A 17977-nucleotide genomic window follows, 5' to 3' on the forward strand; every position below is an offset into this window, starting at 1 on the left:
GCACCTGAGGGAGCTCAGGGGGGGCTCAGGAGGAACCTTCCCCCTTTTTACAGGGCAGAGTCACTTGGGGGTCGGGCTCTGGAGAGTGTCCAGAGAAATGAATGGAGTGGGGAAGGGGCTCTGGAGGACCTGAGGGAGCTCAGGGGGGCTCAGGAGGAACCTTCCCCCTTTTTACAGGGCAGAGTCACTTGGGGGTCGGGCTCTGGAGAGTGTCCAGAGAAATGAATGGAGTGGGGAAGGGGCTCTGGAGGACCTGAGGGAGTTGGGAGGGCTCAGCCTGGAGAAAAGGAGGCTCAGGGGGCACCTTCTCCCTTTTTACAGTTCCCTAACAGGAGAATGGAGTCACCTGGGGGTCGGGCTCTGCTCCCAGGGAAAAAGGGACAGGAGCAGAAGGTGCACCATGGGGAAGGTTAGGTTGGATATTGGGAAAATTCCTCCATGGAGACGCTGCCCAGGGGAGTGCCCATGGCTGAAGGGGTTTAGGAGACCTGTGGATGTGGCACCAGGGGACAGAGGTGCCCCTGGCTGTGGGGGATGGCTGGACTCGATGATCTTGTCCCCTCTCCAACAAAATCCCACACCCAGTGATGGGTGGGCAGAGCAGCAGAGGGGTGGGTGTGTAAATGTGAAGGCAGAGCCAGGACGTGACTGAAATGAGCCCTGGAGGGATGGGGGAAGGCAGAGCAGGGGACAAGTGCTGTGGGAACGGGACGGAGAGCAAAGAGGCCTGAAGGAACTCAGGGTGGAGGAGGAAGGGGCAGGAGAGACCTCAGAGGGACACAAAGGGACAGGCAGGGACTGGCTGGACCTGAAAGGGGACTGGGAGAGCCAGGTGGGGACTGGTGCAGACAGGTGGGGACAGGCAGGGCAAGGCGGGGACAGGCGGGGACCGGCAGGGACAAGTGGAAACCTGCAGGGACAGGTGGAGACCGGCAGAACCAGGTGGGGACCTGCAGGGCAAGGTGGGGACCAGGAGGAACAGGCGGGGACCTGCAGGGACAGATGGGAACCGGGAAGGACAGGCGCGGACAGGAGGGGACCTCCAGGGACAGGTGGGGACTGGCAGGGCAAGGTGGCGAGTGGCATAGCCAGGTAGGGACCAGGAGGGCAAGGTGGAAACCTGCAGGGACAGGTGGGGACAGGTGTGGACAGGTGGGGACCTGCAGGGACAGGTGGAGACCACCAGAACCAGGTGGGGACTTGCAGGGACAGGTGGGGACTGGCAGGGCAAGGTGATGACCTGCAGGGACAGGCGTGGACAGGCGACACAGGTGGGGACAGGAGGGGACAGGCAGGACAGGCGGGTACCAGGCTCTGCCGCCCTCTCCCGGCCGGCCCTGTCCTGCCTCCCCGGGGCTGAGGGGTAAAGGGGTTCCCTGATGTCCCTTTCGGGTGTCCCCAAACCTCCCAGCACCTCCCCGCTGCAGGGCGAGGGACAATCCCAGCTCCCAAATCCCCCTGAGCGCGGCCCTTCAGCCCCTCCTGGCAGGTGGCACTGGCTGTGTCCCTGTCCCCAATACCCCCCATGTCCCCCAGGTGGCACTGGCTGTGTCCCTGTCCCAAACACCCCCTGTGTCCCCCAGGTGGCACTGGCTGTGTCCCTGTCCCCAATACCCCCCGTGTCCCCCAGGTGACACTGGCTGTGTCCCTGTCCCCAGTGCACCCTGTATCCCCCAGCAGCCCTTCAGCCCCTCCTGGCAGGTGGCACTGGCTGTGTCCCTGTCCCCAATACCCCCTGTGCCCCCCAGGTGACACTGGCTGTGTCCCTGTCCCCAATACCCCCCATGTCCCCCAGGGTGGCACCTGGCTGTGTCCCTGTCCCCAATCCCCCCCGTGTCCCCCAGGTGACACTGGCTGTGTCCCTGTCCCCAATACCCCCCATGTCCCCCAGGGTGGCACCTGGCTGTGTCCCTGTCCCCAATACCCCCCCGTGTCCCCCAGGTGGCACTGGCTGTGTCCCTGTCCCCACCACCCCCCGTGTCCCCCAGACCAGTACAGGGAGTACCAGTGGATCGGCCTCAACGACCGCACCATCGAGGGCGATTTCCAGTGGTCTGACGGGAGCCCCTTGGTAAGTGGGGCTGCCAAGCCCTGGGTGCCCTCACAGCGGGGGCACCACCCAGCCTGGCACCTCCTTATCCTCCCCCCCCAGCCCGGGTTTTGGGGTTCCCAAACAGGAGCTGCCTGCCTCACCTGGCTGGGCATCCCCAGGCACCTGCTGACTCCAGCACCTGCTAAGCTAACAAACGCTGCCTCCAACAGCAAACCTCATAGCACAACTAACTGTTGTAATCACCTTTTCAACCGATCTGCCTTCACAGTTGTCCTAACAGGAGCTGCAATCCTACTTATCGCCTCATTCACCCTGCACATGCTCATAATGACACAGTGCGGTGTCACGATCTTTTCTGGAAAATCCTTTCTTTAGGATTTTTCCTCCTGAGAAGCTGAGAGGCCTCAGGAACAAGATGTAAACATTGATTATCTGCTGCTGTGGGATGCAGCAAGTAGATCATTGATTAGTCCATGTTGATTGTTTCTAATTAATGGCCAATCACAGCCCAGCTGGCTCGGACAGAGAGTCCGAACCACAAACCTTTGTTATCTTTCTTTGCTATTCTATTCTTAGCCAGCCTTCTGATGAAATCCTTTCTTCAATTCTTTTAGTATAGTTTTAACGTAATATATATCATAAAATAATAAATTAAGCCTTCTGAAACATGGAGTCAGATCCTCGTCTCTTCCCCCATCCTGAGACCCCTGTGAACGCCATCACAACCAGGCACTCTCCCATCCCACATCACATCAGTCCAAAACTCCTCCACACCAGAACATCTCCTCACAGCCCTACATCTCATCCCCATGATGCTCCTAATCCCCAAACCTGAACTAATCTCTCCATATGCAAGTAAATTTTCAACCAAAACATTAGACCGTGACTCTAAAAAATAGAATTGAAACCCTTCTTACCTGCTGAGGAGAGGTAAAACCAGTGAGAACTGCTAACTCTTGTATCCGAGTATAAAACCTCAGTCTCCTTACTTTCAAAGGATAGCAGTAATCCAGTGGTTTTAGGAGCCACTCATCTTGGTGCAAGTCCAAGTGAAAGGAATGGACCTCTCACTCGTCCTAAAACACATTCATACTGTGAAAAACGCCAATCGCTTGTTTTTAAAATTTTTAAAAGTTTAATAGTATTAAAATGGTTATAAAAATAGTAATACTATTAGAGTAATAATAATTTGGACAAATTGAATTAGGACAATATGAGACAATAAATACAAAGAGTTACAGATGTCCGGGTGCCTTTTTCTGGGCAGCACCAGCCCGAAAAAGGACCCATGTTAACAGAGGAATAACCCTTAAAAACAACAGCCTGTTGCATATTCATACACCTCATACATGATGCATAAATTCCAGTCAAACACAGGATTCTGTCTGGTCATCATCTGAATCCTGACAGCGCCTTCGAGGTGGGAAGAAGTTCATTTCTTCTGATAAGAGGGCAATAAATTCTTTTTCTCTGAAAGACTGAGGTGTCCTGTGGCTGCTCAGTGCGAGTCCTTTCTTTAAAAAAAGTAACCTACATAGCATCGTTTCTATTTTAACAATTTTTATAACCTAAAACTCTATTTAACCCACCACTTAAGAGAATTAATACAGCATTACTTTCTAACACAACACATATAATATTCATTTTAATATTTGCGAACAGCCAATCATAAAATACACGCATTTTTCACAATACTCTCAACCCCAGTAACCCTCTCCGCCCCCATCCTATTTCAAACAACCTCAAGAACAACCCCAGGGAGCCACACCTGGGGTTTGCCATGGAGGGGGCACCTCCTTCCCGACGGGGGTGGCGCTGCCAGGGGTGCCCCCCACACCTGCAGGGTGTGCTGGATGCCCCCTGCACCCCCTGTGCCCCCTGTGCCCACAGCTCTACGAGAACTGGCACCCCGGGCAGCCCGACAGCTATTTCCTCTCCGGGGAGAACTGCGTGGTCATCGTGTGGCACGATGGTGGGCAGTGGAGCGATGTGCCCTGCAATTACCACCTGTCCTACACCTGCAAGATGGGGCTGGGTAAGCTGGGCTGCGCCCGGTTTGTGGAAGCAAAGAAACGGCACGATTTTTGTGAAATTGTAAAGCGGTGGAAGTTGTACATTTGCGAAAATTGTAAATGTGTGGAAGTTGTATGCTTATTACAGCGGTTATTAGGATCGTTCCCCTAGAATGACATGAGTGCCTCTGGGAACTCCAGATCCTTTTTTAGCTCCCTCTCCAATCCACATGCATGCAATTTCACAATTGGTCAGAATTTCATTGTTCCACAATTTCACAGTAGGTTCATACATATTCATTTTGACAAATTTTGCATGACATTTGCTGCTAATTTTTCTTTATCAGCAAGAATTCCTGGGTCAGGTTGCCCTGCTCTCTTTCTGTCTCTGCCCTCCCCTTTAATCTCTGTAGTTCACTGAAGCAGTTTCTTAGAGCACAGATTTTTAGGAGAGCAGGCAGATTAAACAGCTATGTTTGCAAGCTACAGACCTAACTCAGAGATGTACGTTCCACCTCAATCAAAGTGGATTTCTGGAAAATTTCCACTCTGTCTCACCCCCATCCCGAGGAGGGGCTTCACCACCACCTCCACAGTGGGGAAACGAGTCCTGGGTGTGGGACCTGTTTGGGTTTTCTGGGGCTCGCTCCGGGCTGGAAGGGCTTTACTGCAATGCCCTTGTTGGGCTTTCTGGGCTGGGGGGGCTTTATTGCAATGTCCTGTTTTGGGTTTTCAGGGCTGGGGGATCTTTATTGCAATGCCCTGTTTGGGTTTTCAGGGCTGGGGGGGCTTTACCCCTGTTTGGGCTTTCTGGCCTGGGAAATGCAATGTCCCTGTTGGGCTTTCCGGGCTGGGGGGACTTTACCCCCACTTGGTCTTTCAGGGCGGGGGGGCTTTCCTGCAATGCCCTGTTTGGGTTGGGAGAGCTTTTACCCCTGTTTGGGTTCCAGGCTGGGGGGGGCTTTATCCCTGTTTGGGCTTTCTGGGCTGGGGGGGCTTTACCCCATTTGGGCTCCAGGCTGAGGGAGATTTATTGCAATGCCCCTGTTTGGGCTCGGACTGGGGGGCTTTACCCCCATTTGGGCTTTCAGCGTGGGGGGGCTTTACTGCAATGACCCTGTTTGGGTTGGGGGGCTTTACCCCCATTTGTGCTCCAGTCTGGGGGGGCTTTACCTTCGTTTGGGCTTTCTGGGCTGGGGGGCCTTTACCCGTGTTTGGGCTTTCAGGGCGGGGGGGCTTTCCTGCAATGCCCTGTTTGGGCTCAGAACTGGGTGGGCTTTACCCCTGTTCGGGCTCCAGGCTGGGGGGGCTTTTACCCCTCTTTGGGCTTTCAGGGCTGGGAAATGCAATGTCCCTGTTTGTGCTCCGCGGGCTGGGGGGGGCTTTATTACAATAACCCCCCGTCCCCTTGCAGTGCAGTGCGGGCCCCCCCCCGCGCTCATCCACGCCCGAGCCCTGGGCAGAGCCAAGCAGCGCTACGAGATCGGCTCCACCGCCCGCTACCGCTGCCGGCCGGGGCTCGCTCCCCGCCGCTCGCCCATCATCCGCTGCCGGGAGGATGGCACCTGGGAGCCCCCCCAGCTGGCGTGCCGGCCCGGTGAGTGCTGAACCCCCCTGTGACCCCCGCGGTGTCGGGTTGTGTTGATAATTGCTGCCCCGAGATGCGCAGGATGTCTCCGCTTCGGCCCGCGCAACTGAAGAGCGAGTCTGGACTCTTCGCTTTTTGGTCTTGAGGTTGTTTATTAATTCTTATCTATAAATTTTTTTTTCTGCCCAGCTGAGGTCTGTGACGCCGGCAAGGGGGGTTATTTACAGACGCGAATGAGATGGGGCTGCTGTGGAAAGTGCCTTGAGCTGGTTTATTTTTCAGCATCCGTCCCATTACATGATCATGACAATGGGAAGATGCCAGCAGCTCACATTCCAGGCAGCAGGCCAAAAAACTTAATGTTACAACTTACTTTATAAGCTTCTTGACCAATCACACAAAGCAAAAGCACATTGACAGTAGTTCTATCCAATTACCATAAGCACACGTACCTTTAGTTAAAACAATGGTTTCTTATTTCCAATACAATACCTGCTTGTGAGCCTTAAAACACAACGCACAGAGCTCCATTATTAAGCTTTAACCTTCCTAATATCTTGCTAGATAAACTTTCTGCAGCTTAGAGGGCTATTCAGACAGGCATTAATACACAGGCCATTGTTCTATTCGCCCTTGCTTTTCTACAGTTTAAATAATTTTCCTGCTGACCTATCTCATGGCTGCTGCTTTAGCTCTAATCACAGTTCTGCTGTCTCTAGGGCCTGCCTTTTGCAGCTTTCCCAAAACCCTCTGATTTTGTGGATTCCCACAGGCACTCTGACCGCCCCCGAGGTGGTGTTGTCCTTTTATGCTACAAACGATGTATAATGTATTTACACTTAATTCCCAATACCTATCACTTCTGTTAGACAGTGCGCTTCTATTCTAAATATAAGATACTTATAATTCCCAATACCCATCACCTCTGTTAGACAGTGAGTTTCTATTCTAAATATAACATATTTACAATTACTTCCCAATACCCATCACCTCTGTTAGACAGTGCACTTCTACTCTAAACCAATCCCAAAGTGCCAACACCACAGCAGAAAATGGAGAACAAGAAGAAGAAGAAGAAGAAGGAGAAAGGCTGGACATGCCCAAGTTCCTCCATCTTGTCCCCATAACTCCCATACCAAAAATCCTAAAATCTACAGGAATTTTCACCCTGTGATCATTTTGTTGTTACACCATTCAAACCTGTGTGACTCTCACATCCTCATACAAAGCTGGCAACTTGCTCCAGGGGTCAAAATCAAATCCCCAGGTGTTCTGGGCTGTGTGCAACTCTGGACACCCGGAGGGATGTATTGAGTTCTGACACCCCTTGGTGCTTTCCCTTCATCCGGCACTTCTGTGTCCCCCCAGGTGTGGCTGAGCCCCCCAACAAGTGAGGGAGTGCCTGGGCTGGCAGCCAGCACCTCCCCAGTGCCCGGACTGGTGTGGATGGGGACGGCACTGGGACCTCGGAGTGTGGAGTGAAACCTCGCTTTGGGTGTCTGCCCCCTTCGTTTGTTTTATACCTGTACAAAGAAATGCTAAAAAAATTAAAAGAGCCCCTTGAAAGGAGCTGACGGTGCCCCAAAATGCAGCAGAGCAGGAGCTGTGTCCCCAGAGCCACAGCAGAGCTGAAATCCAGGGGACACCACGGGCCAGCATCACCCTCCCATCCTGCTGGGGTTGGCATGGGGACATCCGAGCTCTGCTGCAGCTCAGCACCCACCCAGAGGGGTCTGGGGGGGATTCTGCACCTCCCTGGGAAGCAGAAGCTGCTGCAGCAGGCTTGGAGTGGGGACCTGCTGCCCAAACCCCCTCCCCGTGCTGCTGTGGGCATTAAAACCAGTGAACAGATGGCACCGAGTGGTGAGCTGGTTATTTGGGGGGGCTGGCACAGGGGCGGGTGGCACTGCCCCAAAGCACGGAGGGTGGCAGCAGGGGAGAGCCTGGGCACAGAGACAGCCCAGGAGCCACGAAAACAGGGGGGAAACTCCCCAGAGTGCTCCCAAATCCCTGAGACACCCCCAGGAGCCACAGACACCACCCAAAGTGCCACAGCTGGGCACAGAGACAGCCCAGGAGCCACGAAAACAGGGGGGAAACTCCCCAGAGTGCTCCCAAATCCCAGAGACACCCCCAAGAGTCACAAAAACAGGGAGAAACTGCCCAAGGTGTCCCCACATCCCAGAGACACCCCCAGGAGCCACAGACACCACCCAAAGTGCCACAGCTGGGCACAGAGACAGCCCAGGAGCCACAAAAACAGGGGGGAAACTCCCCAGAGTGCTCCCAAATCCCTGAGACACCCCCAGGAATCACAGAAATGGGGACACCACCCCAAAATGCTCCCAAATCCCAGAGACACCCCCAGGAGCCACAAAAACAGGGAGAAACTGCCCAAAATGTCCCCACATCCCAGAGACACCCCCAGGAGTCACAGAAATGGGGGGAACCACCCCAAAATGCCCCCACATCCCAGAGACACCCCCAGGAGTCACAGAAATGGGGGAAACCACCCCAAAATGCCCCCACATCCCAGAGACACCCCCAGGAGCCGCAGACACCACCCAAAATGCCACAGCTGGGCACAGAGACACCCCAGGAGCCACAGAAATGGGGGAAACCACCCCAAAGTGCCCCCAGATCCCAGCAGAGCTGGGTACCACTCAGGGCTTGGGATGGGACACTGCTCCCAGCAAAGGGGAGCACTGGGAAAGCACATCACTGGTGCCAGAGCACCTCCCCGTGCTGTCATCCCCCTGCCCTGCGCTGATCCACAGCTTTTTGTGGCTCTCCTGGGCTGTGTTGAGCAGCTACACCCATAAAACCCTCAAGTGAAGTGGCCAGAGCACAGATAACCCCTGGAGAGGCGCTGGGGATGGAAAGTCCCTCTCAAATTCCCCTCCTGGAGAGGCCAGGAGGTGCCAGGGCAGGAGCCAGGCAAGCTCCCTGTGCGCCTTTGCCATAGAATTTTGCTGTTGCTTTATTAATTGAGAAGGCAACATATAATTAGTGACACTTGTTAGTGCCCAGCCCGAGCCCAGCACCACCAGGCACCAGGCAGAGCCCTCGTGGCTGGGGGAGGGAGGCTGGGCAGGGATTGACCAAGATTGACCAGGGATTGACCAGGGATTGACCAGGATTGACCAGGATTGACCAGGGATTGACCAGGGATTGACCAGGAATTGATCAGGGTTCACCAGGATTGACCAGGATTGACCAGAGTTCACCATGATTGACCAGGGATTGACCAGGGATTGAACAGGATTGACCAGGATTGACCAGAGTTCACCAGGATTGACCAGGGATTGACCAGGGATTGACCAGGATTGACCAGGATTGACCAGGGATTGACCAGGGATTGACCAGGGATTGACCAGGATTGACCAGGGATTGACCAGATTGACCAGGATTGACCAGGATTGACCAGGGATTGACCAGGATTGACCAGGATTGACCAGGGATTGACCAGGGATTGACCAGGGATTGACCAGAGTTCACCAGGATTGACCAGGATTGACCAGGATTCACCAAGGATTGACCAGGGATTGACCAGGATTGAGCAGGATTGACCAGGATTGACCGGGATTGACCAGGAATTCACCAGAATTCACCAGGAATTCACCAGGATTCACCAGGAATTCATCAGGTATTCACCAAGGATTCACCAGGGATTACCAGGATTCTCCAGGAATTGACCAGGATTGACCAGGAATTCACCAGGATTGATCAGAGATTGACCAGGGATTCACCAGGGATTGACACAAGGTGTCCCAAACACTGCACAAGGTGTCCCAAACACCCCACAAGGAACCCAAACACCCCAAACACCCCACAAGGTGTCCCAAACACTCCACAAGGTGTTCCAAACACCCCACAAGGAGTCACAAACACCCAACGTGTCCCAAACACCCCACAAGGAGTTCCAAACACCCCACAGGGAGTCCCGAATACCCCACAAAGGCGTCATCCTGTTTTTTTAAGATTTTCTAAGCCTTCTGATATTGACATTCTTGTAGTGAACTTTCTCAGACACTTTCTGTAAATAACTGATTGTTTTGTCTTCTTTTATGGAGGAGGAGAAAGTTGATGGACTGTTGGTTTGTCCAGTGCCATTGGAGAGGTGGCACTGTCACCCTCCAATCTGTCACTTTTGGAAAACTATAAATGTTAGAGTCAAGAAAATAAACTTCCTCTTTCTTCCTTCACCTTGAAAAAGTAGTGTGCTTGTGTTCTTTCGTGCCTTATAGTGACAGTCCCCTGTGTCCTCAAACCCCACCACACCAGTGCTGTCCCAGCTGCTCAGCCCCGTGTCCTCACTTGCCCATGAAACAGCAGGTCCTCCTTTTTCTTTCTTTAGTATAGTTTTAGTATTTAATTTTCCTTTAATATAATACATATAATAAAATAATAAATCAGCCTTCTGAAACATGGAGTCGAGGTGTTCTCATCGCTCCCCTCGTCCTGGGGATCCTCAAACACCAGCACAGCACTGCTGTCCCCCATGTCCTCAAACACCACCACACCAGGGCTGGGTCCTTTGTCCTCAAACACCACCACCAGTGCTGTCCCTGTGCTCAGCCCCGTGTCCTCACTTGCCCACGAAGCAGTAGGAGCCGTAGGTCCTCATCTCCTTGCTGGGGAAGCCGAAGCTGCGCACGCCGGGCTCGGGCAGCCCTCCGCAGCGCTGCCGGGGTGTGGTGATGGGGTAGCGCACGCTGCCGTCCGCCAGCCAGCCCCCGTCACAGCGATCCAGCTGGGAAAACTTCCAGGCTGAGTAGAGCTGGCCCACTTTGGCCAGGGCAGCCCCCTGGTTGCGGCACGCCTGCGCCGCCTCCTTGAAGTTCAGGTGGCCCCGGATGAAGTAGACTTGGCCTGGAGGATGGAGAGTGTGTTGCACTGTGATTTCAGGGTTTAGCCCAGAACCTCGGGTCCCTCCCCTGGTAATTCCCTCCCAGGTGTGTCAGTCACCTCTCCTTTCCCCTCCCAGCGCTGTCTGTCAGTCCTGGAATTCCAGAAGGAATCGAGTGATTGGCAGGTTCAAACCCCTGGGGGGACATTGGGCCATCCAGGTGTCCTTTGTCCCTTTGTCCCTCCCCTCCTGTCCCTGCTTGGTGGCTCCCTACCCCTTCCCTGCCCCTCTCCCCGGGGTTCAAAGGAGCAGCAGCCACGGGCTCAGGGAGTTCTGTTGGAGCTGGTGCTGCATTCAGAGGCCTGTGGGCCAGAATAAAGCTCTGGATCCAAACCCTCCATCAGAACCGACTCCTTTCCTTCACCATCGCCTTAAAGCTTCTCTGGCAGAGATAAACCTGAGGAGCAGCCCCTGGTATGGGGGGAAGCTCCATCCCAGCACCACCAGAGCTCCTGCAGGCCTGGACTTGTCCCCACGTGCCCAGCTGCAGCACCCAGCCAGCCCAAAGTGTCTCTGGGGTGAAACACCACACACCAGCCAGCCCAAAGTGTCTGTGGGGTGAAACACCACAGTTGCCACTATTTGGTTCAGCAAGCTCAGGCATGTCCTGTCTGGCTATATTGGTAATATTCCAATATAACAGGGGACCTGGCAGGTGAGCACCTTCCTGCAAACAACTGTCACTGTCATAGTTTCTGGAAAATCTCTCTGCCCAGGATTTTTCTCCTGGGAAGCTGAGAAGCCTCAGAGAAAAAGGAAAACAATAATTCTCTGATTTGCTTCTCCTGTGTTTTGCTGCTTTGGCGTGTGTTTGGACATTGTTTACCAGCAGGTGGTTGTTTCATTGGTTTCATGTGAATGAAAGTTCACTGTGGCCTTGAAGTTCAGGTGGTACTGGATGAAGTAGACCTGGCCTGGGGGATGGAGTGGGGGACACAGCACGTGAGCATCTTTCCTGCAAACAACTGTCACTGTCATATTTTCTGGAAAATCTCTCTGCCCAGGATTTTTCTCCTGAGAAGCTGAGGGGAAAAAATGAAAACAATATTATCTGATTTGCTTCTCCTGCGTTTTGCTGCTTTGGAACGTGGTTTGGACATTGTTTACCAACAGGTGGTTGTTTCAGTGGTTTCATGTGAATTGTTTTTAACTTAATGACCGATCACAGCCAAGCTGTGTCAAGGCTCTGGAAAGAGTCACAAGTTTTTCATTAGTATCTTTTAGCCTACTGTCTGTATGCTTTTTGTATTCTTTAGTATAGTTTAGTTTAGTTTAATACAGCATTCTTTAATATAATATAGATCACAAAATAATAAATTATCCTCCTAAGAACATGGAGTCAGATTCATCACTCCTTCCTTCGTCTGGGAACCCCGCAAATACAAGAAACAACGTGCTGCAGATCTGGGTGGGCAGCAGGGCTCTGGGGTGCTGTGAGAAGCACAGGGGAATGCAGCACTACCTTGAAGAGCAGAGGTGAAGCAGAAAGCATCGAATCTGTCCTTCTGCTTGTCCCTGGCGCCGTAGGTGCGCACCCCGGGCAGGAGGAGGCGGCCGCCGCACGGCTCCCGCGAGTTGATGATGGGGTAGTGCACGGTCCCATCCAGGATCCAGCCAGCATTGCACCAGTCCAGCCCCTCCGTCCAGGCTGTGGGGAGAGAGGCAGCTCATTCACAGTGTTATAGGTAACAGTAAAGTTATGTTAAATTAGGGTATAGTTCAATTATATTGTATTAATTATGTTATATTAATCATATTATGCTAAGGGGGGTTATTAGAATGTTCTAAGAAAAGGGTCCAGGGTTCGGTAGAAGGGCGGTTTGGCGGGGCAAGGTGAGGTCAAAGAGGGATTGGATAGAAGATCTGACCAATCATTTGAAGAAACGATTGGTCCAGAATGAACGGCATTAAAGACCAACGAGAAACCTGGAAATGGACCAATCACCATGTGGAACCAAAACGGACCAATCCTGGACTTGAAGGCGGCTATAAATAGGGGGAGTTCGATTGGGTCGAGGTTCTTTTTTTGGAAACTTGTTTTCTGGGGAGAACCCAGTGCACTTGGGGGTGGCGCACTGTTCTGTTTTTGGCTGTGTGGGTGCCTGGGCTTATCCTGGGTACTCCATTCCTTGCAGGTATTTTAATAAACAAGAACCTCTTTCTCCAGAGAAAGTTTGGCTTTGTTCATATTCATATCACTGGTGTTTCCCCCCTCCCTGTCCCCAGACAGGTGTGGGTTTGGGCTGAAAAGGAGGTTTATTTTTTAATGTTTCACCTTTGTAGAGCTGCTGGTAGGTGGCGAGGCGGGAGTCCTGCTGCTCGCAGGCTCGCTTGGCTTCGTGGTAGTTGAACTTGTAGCGCCCGTTGCTGGGCTGGTAAGGGAAGACAACACCTGGAGGGACAGAGAGGGGGTAAAGGGGTAAGCTTTTCCCAAGGAGGCTTTGACTCAACACCCCTGAGGACTCAGGGCTGAATTTAAGGCTGGGGAATGGGGATGCAGTGGGGGTGGAGGCACAGAGCCATAGGCTCCATTCCAGCTGAGCGTCCCCCTCCTGCCACATCCCCCAGGGATGGACTGTAGCAGCCACAGGGCCTGCAAGGCCTCCCTGGCTGTCAGTTGCCTAAGATGAGAAATGCCTGGTCATGATGACTGGACCAAGAGACTGCTCTTCTGCCTTGGACCCTCATTATCTCTCTGTAAGACCATAGGTCATATTCACCTCAACCCTTACTATTGGACTATTGTTTCCCAAAACCCACATACCCTATATAAACCCCTATCTCTTCCCAGTTCAGGCAAAACTAGGGGTATGTGGGTTCAGGAGAAGAGCTGTCACTGTCACCCTCCACAGAAGCTGCCAATAAAGACACATCTGGAACCTCATACAACTCTTCTCTCTCATCCCTGAGTCTGCCGAGGCGCTTAGCAAGCAAAGAGCTGAAATCACCAAAGAGCTGAATTCACCTAAGAGCTGATCTCACTTAAGAGCTGAGCTGCTTGCTAAGATTGCCTGCAGCTGGGAGCCTGCCTGAGGGACCTGGACAGGTTGTGCTGAGCGGTACCCCTCTATCCGGGACACCTGTGGCATTCACAGTCTCTGAAAAAATTCCTTCGCCCAGTGTTTTTCTCCTGAGAAGCTGAAAAGCAGTGAGAGAAGCCTCAGAGAAAAGGAAAACAATTCTTATCTCATTTGCTTCCCCTGTGTTGTGCTAGTCTGGAATGTGTTTGGAGATTGTTTACCCACAGGTGATTTTTTTATTGGACTCCAGTGTGAATTGTTTTGATTCATTGGCCAATTGGGGCCAAGCTGTGTCGGGACTCTGGAAAGAGTCATGAGTTTTCATTATTATCTCTTTAGCATTCTGTAAGCATCTTTTCTGTATTCTTTAGTATCTTTAATATAATATAGTATAATAAAGTAATAAATTAACCTTCTGATAAGATGGAGTCAGATTCATCATCCCTGCCTTGGTCAGGGCACTTTGTTTACAATAGACAGCAATGGCAGCCAGGGTCAGACAGATCCCAAAAACCCAGACTGCTATAATGCACCCCAAGCTCACCCTCAAGGTGCAGCATGAGATGCTCTCATCCCTCAGGAATTATTCCAATCTCACCCTCAAGGTGCAGCATGAGCGAGATGCTCTCATCCCCCAGGGATCATTCCAATCTCACCCTCGAGGTGCAGCGTGAGCGAGATGCTCTCATCCTCCAGCCCATTGACCAGCTGGCAGCGGTAGCGCCCCTCGTCCTCCAGCGCCACGTTGCTGATGGTGAGTGAGGCGTCGTAGCGGTGGCTGTGCCGCAGGCGCACCCGCGGGCTCAGGGGCCCGTAGTTCTTGTGGAACAGCCCGTTGGTGATGATGATGATGCTCTCCCCGTAGTTGGCCGGCTCCACCTTGCTCCACTTGACGCGGTAGTTGCGAGGCAGAGCGCGCAGCACGCAGGGCAGGGTGGCCGTGGCACCGCGCTGCGTGTGTACCGTGGGGTGCAGGGGCTCCAGCAGGTACTGCAGGTGCAGGGGGGCTGCAGCCCCCCAGGCAGCCTCAGCACCACCCCTCCAACACCCCCTGAGCAGCCTCAACCCTCACCAGTGTCTGATGGTTCCTATCACCCATCCTGGCTTCTCTGCATCAACTCTCACCAGCGTCTGATGGTTCCTATCATCCATCCTGGCTCCTCTGCATCAACCCTCACCAGTGTCTGATGGTTTCTATCATCCATCCTGGCTCCTCTTCACCTCTCCTGCACCTTCAGGAGGCACAGCTCAGCCCCTGCCCTGGTTGGACCCGCTCAAAATCCCCTCCCCTCTCCAGCACTGAGTCCAAACAGCAGTGCCCAGTCCTCCCTGCAGGCCCTGCTCCCTACAGGGCTCCACATCCATTTATATACATATATATAGGGCTCCCCATCCTGCTTCCCAGCCCTGCACCCTATAGGGCCCCACATCCACATATATACATATATATAGGGCTCCACATCCATATATATACATATATATAGGGCCCCACATCCTGCCCCCCAGGCCCTGCACCCTACAGGGTTCCACATCCATTTATATACATATATATAGGGCTCCACATCCTGCCCCTCAGCCCTGCACCCTATAGGGCCCCACATCCATATATATAGATATATATAGGGCTCCACGTCCTGCCCCCTAGGCCCTGCACCCTACAGCGTTCCACATTCATATATATACATATATATAGGGCCCCACATCCTGCCCCCCAGGCCCTGCTCCCTACCTGGGGTCCCCGTTGGCCTCTGGAAGATGCTGGACCCTGGGGGTGCTGCCAGGAGCCAGAGGCAGCCAAGCAGGAGCAGCCTGTGCATCCTCAGAGCCAGGGGCAGGACGGAGCCTGGGGGGAACACAGGGCTCAGGGACATGCAGAGGGACACCCCCCGGCTTTGGTGGGGCCTGGAGGGTGTGACCCTGCTCTGGGGGGGCTCTCTGACATTTGCTGTGCAGAGAGGACATGGTTTGCAGGATCCCGACCCCACAGCCCGTGCCAACCCTCCTTGCTGGCACTGCCCCGATCTCTTACCGTGGCCAGCCAGGTCCTTGGGGGAGCCGCCGTGCCCATCCAACGCCCCGCGCCCACGTGCAGCTCCTGCTGCTGCCCTGCTCTGTCACAAACACCCCATGCTGGGGCTGGGGGTCCCACGGAGGAAGAGGTGACACGGGGACAGTACGGGCACACGGGAGGTGGCGAGCAGGTGCTCCCAGCCAGCCCTCCCCTGTCACCGTGCTGGGGCGGGCAGTGCCCTGGCACCCCCCTGGCCCTTGATGCCCGCTCCCATGGTGCCCTCTCTCCCTGCCCTGTCACCGTCTCTTCCTGCTTTCTTCTCTGTTTTTTTTTTTTTTGTCCCCCCTCCAACACCTCCCCGAGGAGCGCACGGGGAGGAGGAAGCACAATTTCCCATTGTGAGTGTCTTTCTCTTTATTGTTCTGCTCGGCAAAACACAGTGTGCCCGGGTAACAAACATCCCTTTATCTGCAGGGCACAGCTTTGGGAATTCAGGGAAAACGACTCGGAATTCAGGGAGAACGACTTCAGTTCTGTATCGGCCTCCAGCAGCCTCTTGGGCTGGCAAAGCCCCCCCTTGGGCTGGGATGGAGCTCTCTGAGCCCACAGACAGCAGGGCAAGGGTTAATTTAATTCCCCTCTCTATGTCCCTGATGGAGGGATGATGTTCCCTTTGGGAATTCAGGGAAAAGGACAGCATCAGGCTCCAGGAGCCTCTTGGGCTGGCAAAGCCCCCCTGCGCTGGGATGGAGCTCTCTGAGCCCACAGACAGCAGGGCAAGGGTTAATTTAATTCTCCTCTCCTCATCCCTGATGGAGGGATGATGTCCCCTTTGCGAATTCAGGAAAAACCTCTTGGGCTGGCAAAGCCCCCCCTTGTGCTGGGATGGAGCTCTCTGAGCCCACAGACAGCAGAGCAAGGGTTAATTTAATTAATTTCATTTCATTTCCCCTCTCCCCATCCCTCTGATGGAGGGATGGTGTTCCCACCCCTTGAGGCTCCGGAGGGATGTGCAAGGGGCCTGCCCCACATTCCAGTCCCTCTGGATTTATCCTGCCCTCCAAAAAGGCATCGGAGAGGCTTCCCCATCACGCCCTCGGGCCAGCAGCAAAGCACAGGCACACAATGGCGCTGTGTTCTGGGCTGCCACAGCTCCTTCCTCCCCCAGGGTCCATCTCCAAGGGTGGAGGAAGCTCCTCTCAAAGGAGGCACAGGACAAGCAGTGACCCCAACACCACCCTGGCCTGGCCATGGCGCACACAGCACAGCAAGCAGCCCCCCCAGGGGAGACAAGCATCGGGGTGCCCTCATCCCCCAGCTGCTCCCCACTGCTCCCAGCCTCTTCTCAAGGAGAAACATCCATTTTGGTGGCAGCAGGTTGAACTGGAAGATTCTTTGTAGGAGCATCGGGGGCAGGACGACCTGGACGGATGGAGAGCAGAGATCTCTGCAGCCAGGGCCTGGAACTTGGGGTTTATTGCAAAGGGCCAAGTGCAGGGGCCTTTTGGAATTTGGGGTTTATTGCAAGGGGCCTGGGTGCAGGGCCCTGTGGGAGCTGCCAGGCACAGCTCAGAGCAGGACTGAGAGAAGAGAGGGGTAGAGAGGATGGGAGGGTAAGAGCATAAAGGAGTAAAAAAGGTAAGAGAGTAAAAAGGGTAGGAGCTTAAAAGGGTAAGAGGGCGAAGTTCCTGTTACAATACAATAAATCTTCTGTGTTGAATATTCTAATTCTCACTAACCAATCTAGTACAAGATACAAATCCTACAGCGTTTCCATACAGCCTATAAGAATCATTACATCACCATCCTGTGTTACATTTTAAACCCTAAAAACTCCTCTTTGGGCCCCTTCTGCCAAGCTGTAGGGTCTGCTCTGACCCTTGGGCCTGTCTGCAGGCAGAGGGTGTTGTTCCATCAAAAGGGGATCACCTTCAGCTGGCCACACCATTGTTTTCCAGTTGTTCAGTAACTGAGGGATCTCAAAGCTTGCTTTCATTTCAATCTTGCTTATAGTTTCCATATTCTCAAAATCTTTTGCCAGACAATCGTATTTATAAGGCTTTCCTGTTTCACCTTCCCCAACAGTTCTTCCAGCTCACAGAGGTCAGAGCTTTGTGATCATCACTGTGATGAGCGAAAGGTGCCCTCATCCCCCAGCTGCTCCCCACTGCTCCCAGCCTCTTTTCAAGGAGAAGCATCAATTTTGGTGGCAGCAGGTTGAACTGGAAGCTTCTTCCAGCTCACAGAGGTCAGAGCTTTGTGATCATCACTGTGATGAGCAGAAGGTGCCCATAGCTTTGCTCTCCCGGGCTGAGGGAGGCTAAACTGGAGCAGCAGCACTGCAAGCTCCTCCTGCAGCTCCTCACGGCTATGGGCTGGGTCCG

General features: G+C 53.6%; 2 protein-coding genes across 4 annotated transcripts in view; one reads left to right on the forward strand and one right to left on the reverse strand.

The window, feature by feature from the left end:
• BCAN (brevican) overlaps positions 1 to 7479 on the forward strand; it is a 28417-nt gene extending 20938 nt beyond the window's left edge. For 2 of the 3 annotated variants that reach the window (XM_030965264.1, XM_030965265.1), the window contains 4 exons: positions 1989 to 2071; positions 3944 to 4088; positions 5480 to 5662; positions 7022 to 7479. In XM_030965264.1, coding sequence (XP_030821124.1) covers positions 1989 to 2071; positions 3944 to 4088; positions 5480 to 5662; positions 7022 to 7047 — 437 coding nt within the window. In that variant the 3' untranslated portion in view covers positions 7048 to 7479. Of the gene's footprint in view, positions 1 to 1988; positions 2072 to 2321; positions 2349 to 3943; positions 4089 to 5479; positions 5663 to 7021 lie in introns of those variants that run through there. The other variant, XM_030965266.1, reaches the window with a different exon arrangement.
• Positions 7480 to 10241: 2762 nt separating this feature from the next.
• On the reverse strand, positions 10242 to 15462 carry HAPLN2 (hyaluronan and proteoglycan link protein 2). The gene is made up of 5 exons (XM_030965268.1): positions 15312 to 15462; positions 14239 to 14589; positions 12838 to 12954; positions 12025 to 12210; positions 10242 to 10525 (listed from the first exon to the last, which is right to left on the reverse strand). Exons 1-5 carry the CDS (start codon positions 15451 to 15453, stop codon positions 10242 to 10244), a joined length of 1080 nt encoding a protein of 359 aa, XP_030821128.1. The 5' UTR covers positions 15454 to 15462.
• Positions 15463 to 17977: the final 2515 nt, after the last annotated feature.

This window comes from Camarhynchus parvulus, chromosome 25, assembly GCF_901933205.1.
Source record: "Camarhynchus parvulus chromosome 25, STF_HiC, whole genome shotgun sequence".
In the NCBI taxonomy this organism is placed as follows: Eukaryota; Metazoa; Chordata; class Aves; order Passeriformes; family Thraupidae; genus Camarhynchus; species Camarhynchus parvulus.

What these genes read in the sequence shown, in the direction of transcription:
- HAPLN2 (XM_030965268.1), bottom strand. Translation starts at nt 15,453, where the DNA reads ATGTCCCTGAGCCCTGTGTTCCCCCCAGGCTCCGTCCTGCCCCTGGCT. An exon ending in GAGGCCAACGGGGACCCCAG is followed by an intron (nt 14,590 to 15,311) that starts GTAGGGAGCAGG and finishes GGGGGGCTGCAG; the next exon opens with CCCCCCTGCACCTGCAGTAC. An exon ending in CTACCAGCAGCTCTACAAAG is followed by an intron (nt 12,211 to 12,837) that starts GTGAAACATTAA and finishes CTCTCCCCACAG; the next exon opens with CCTGGACGGAGGGGCTGGAC.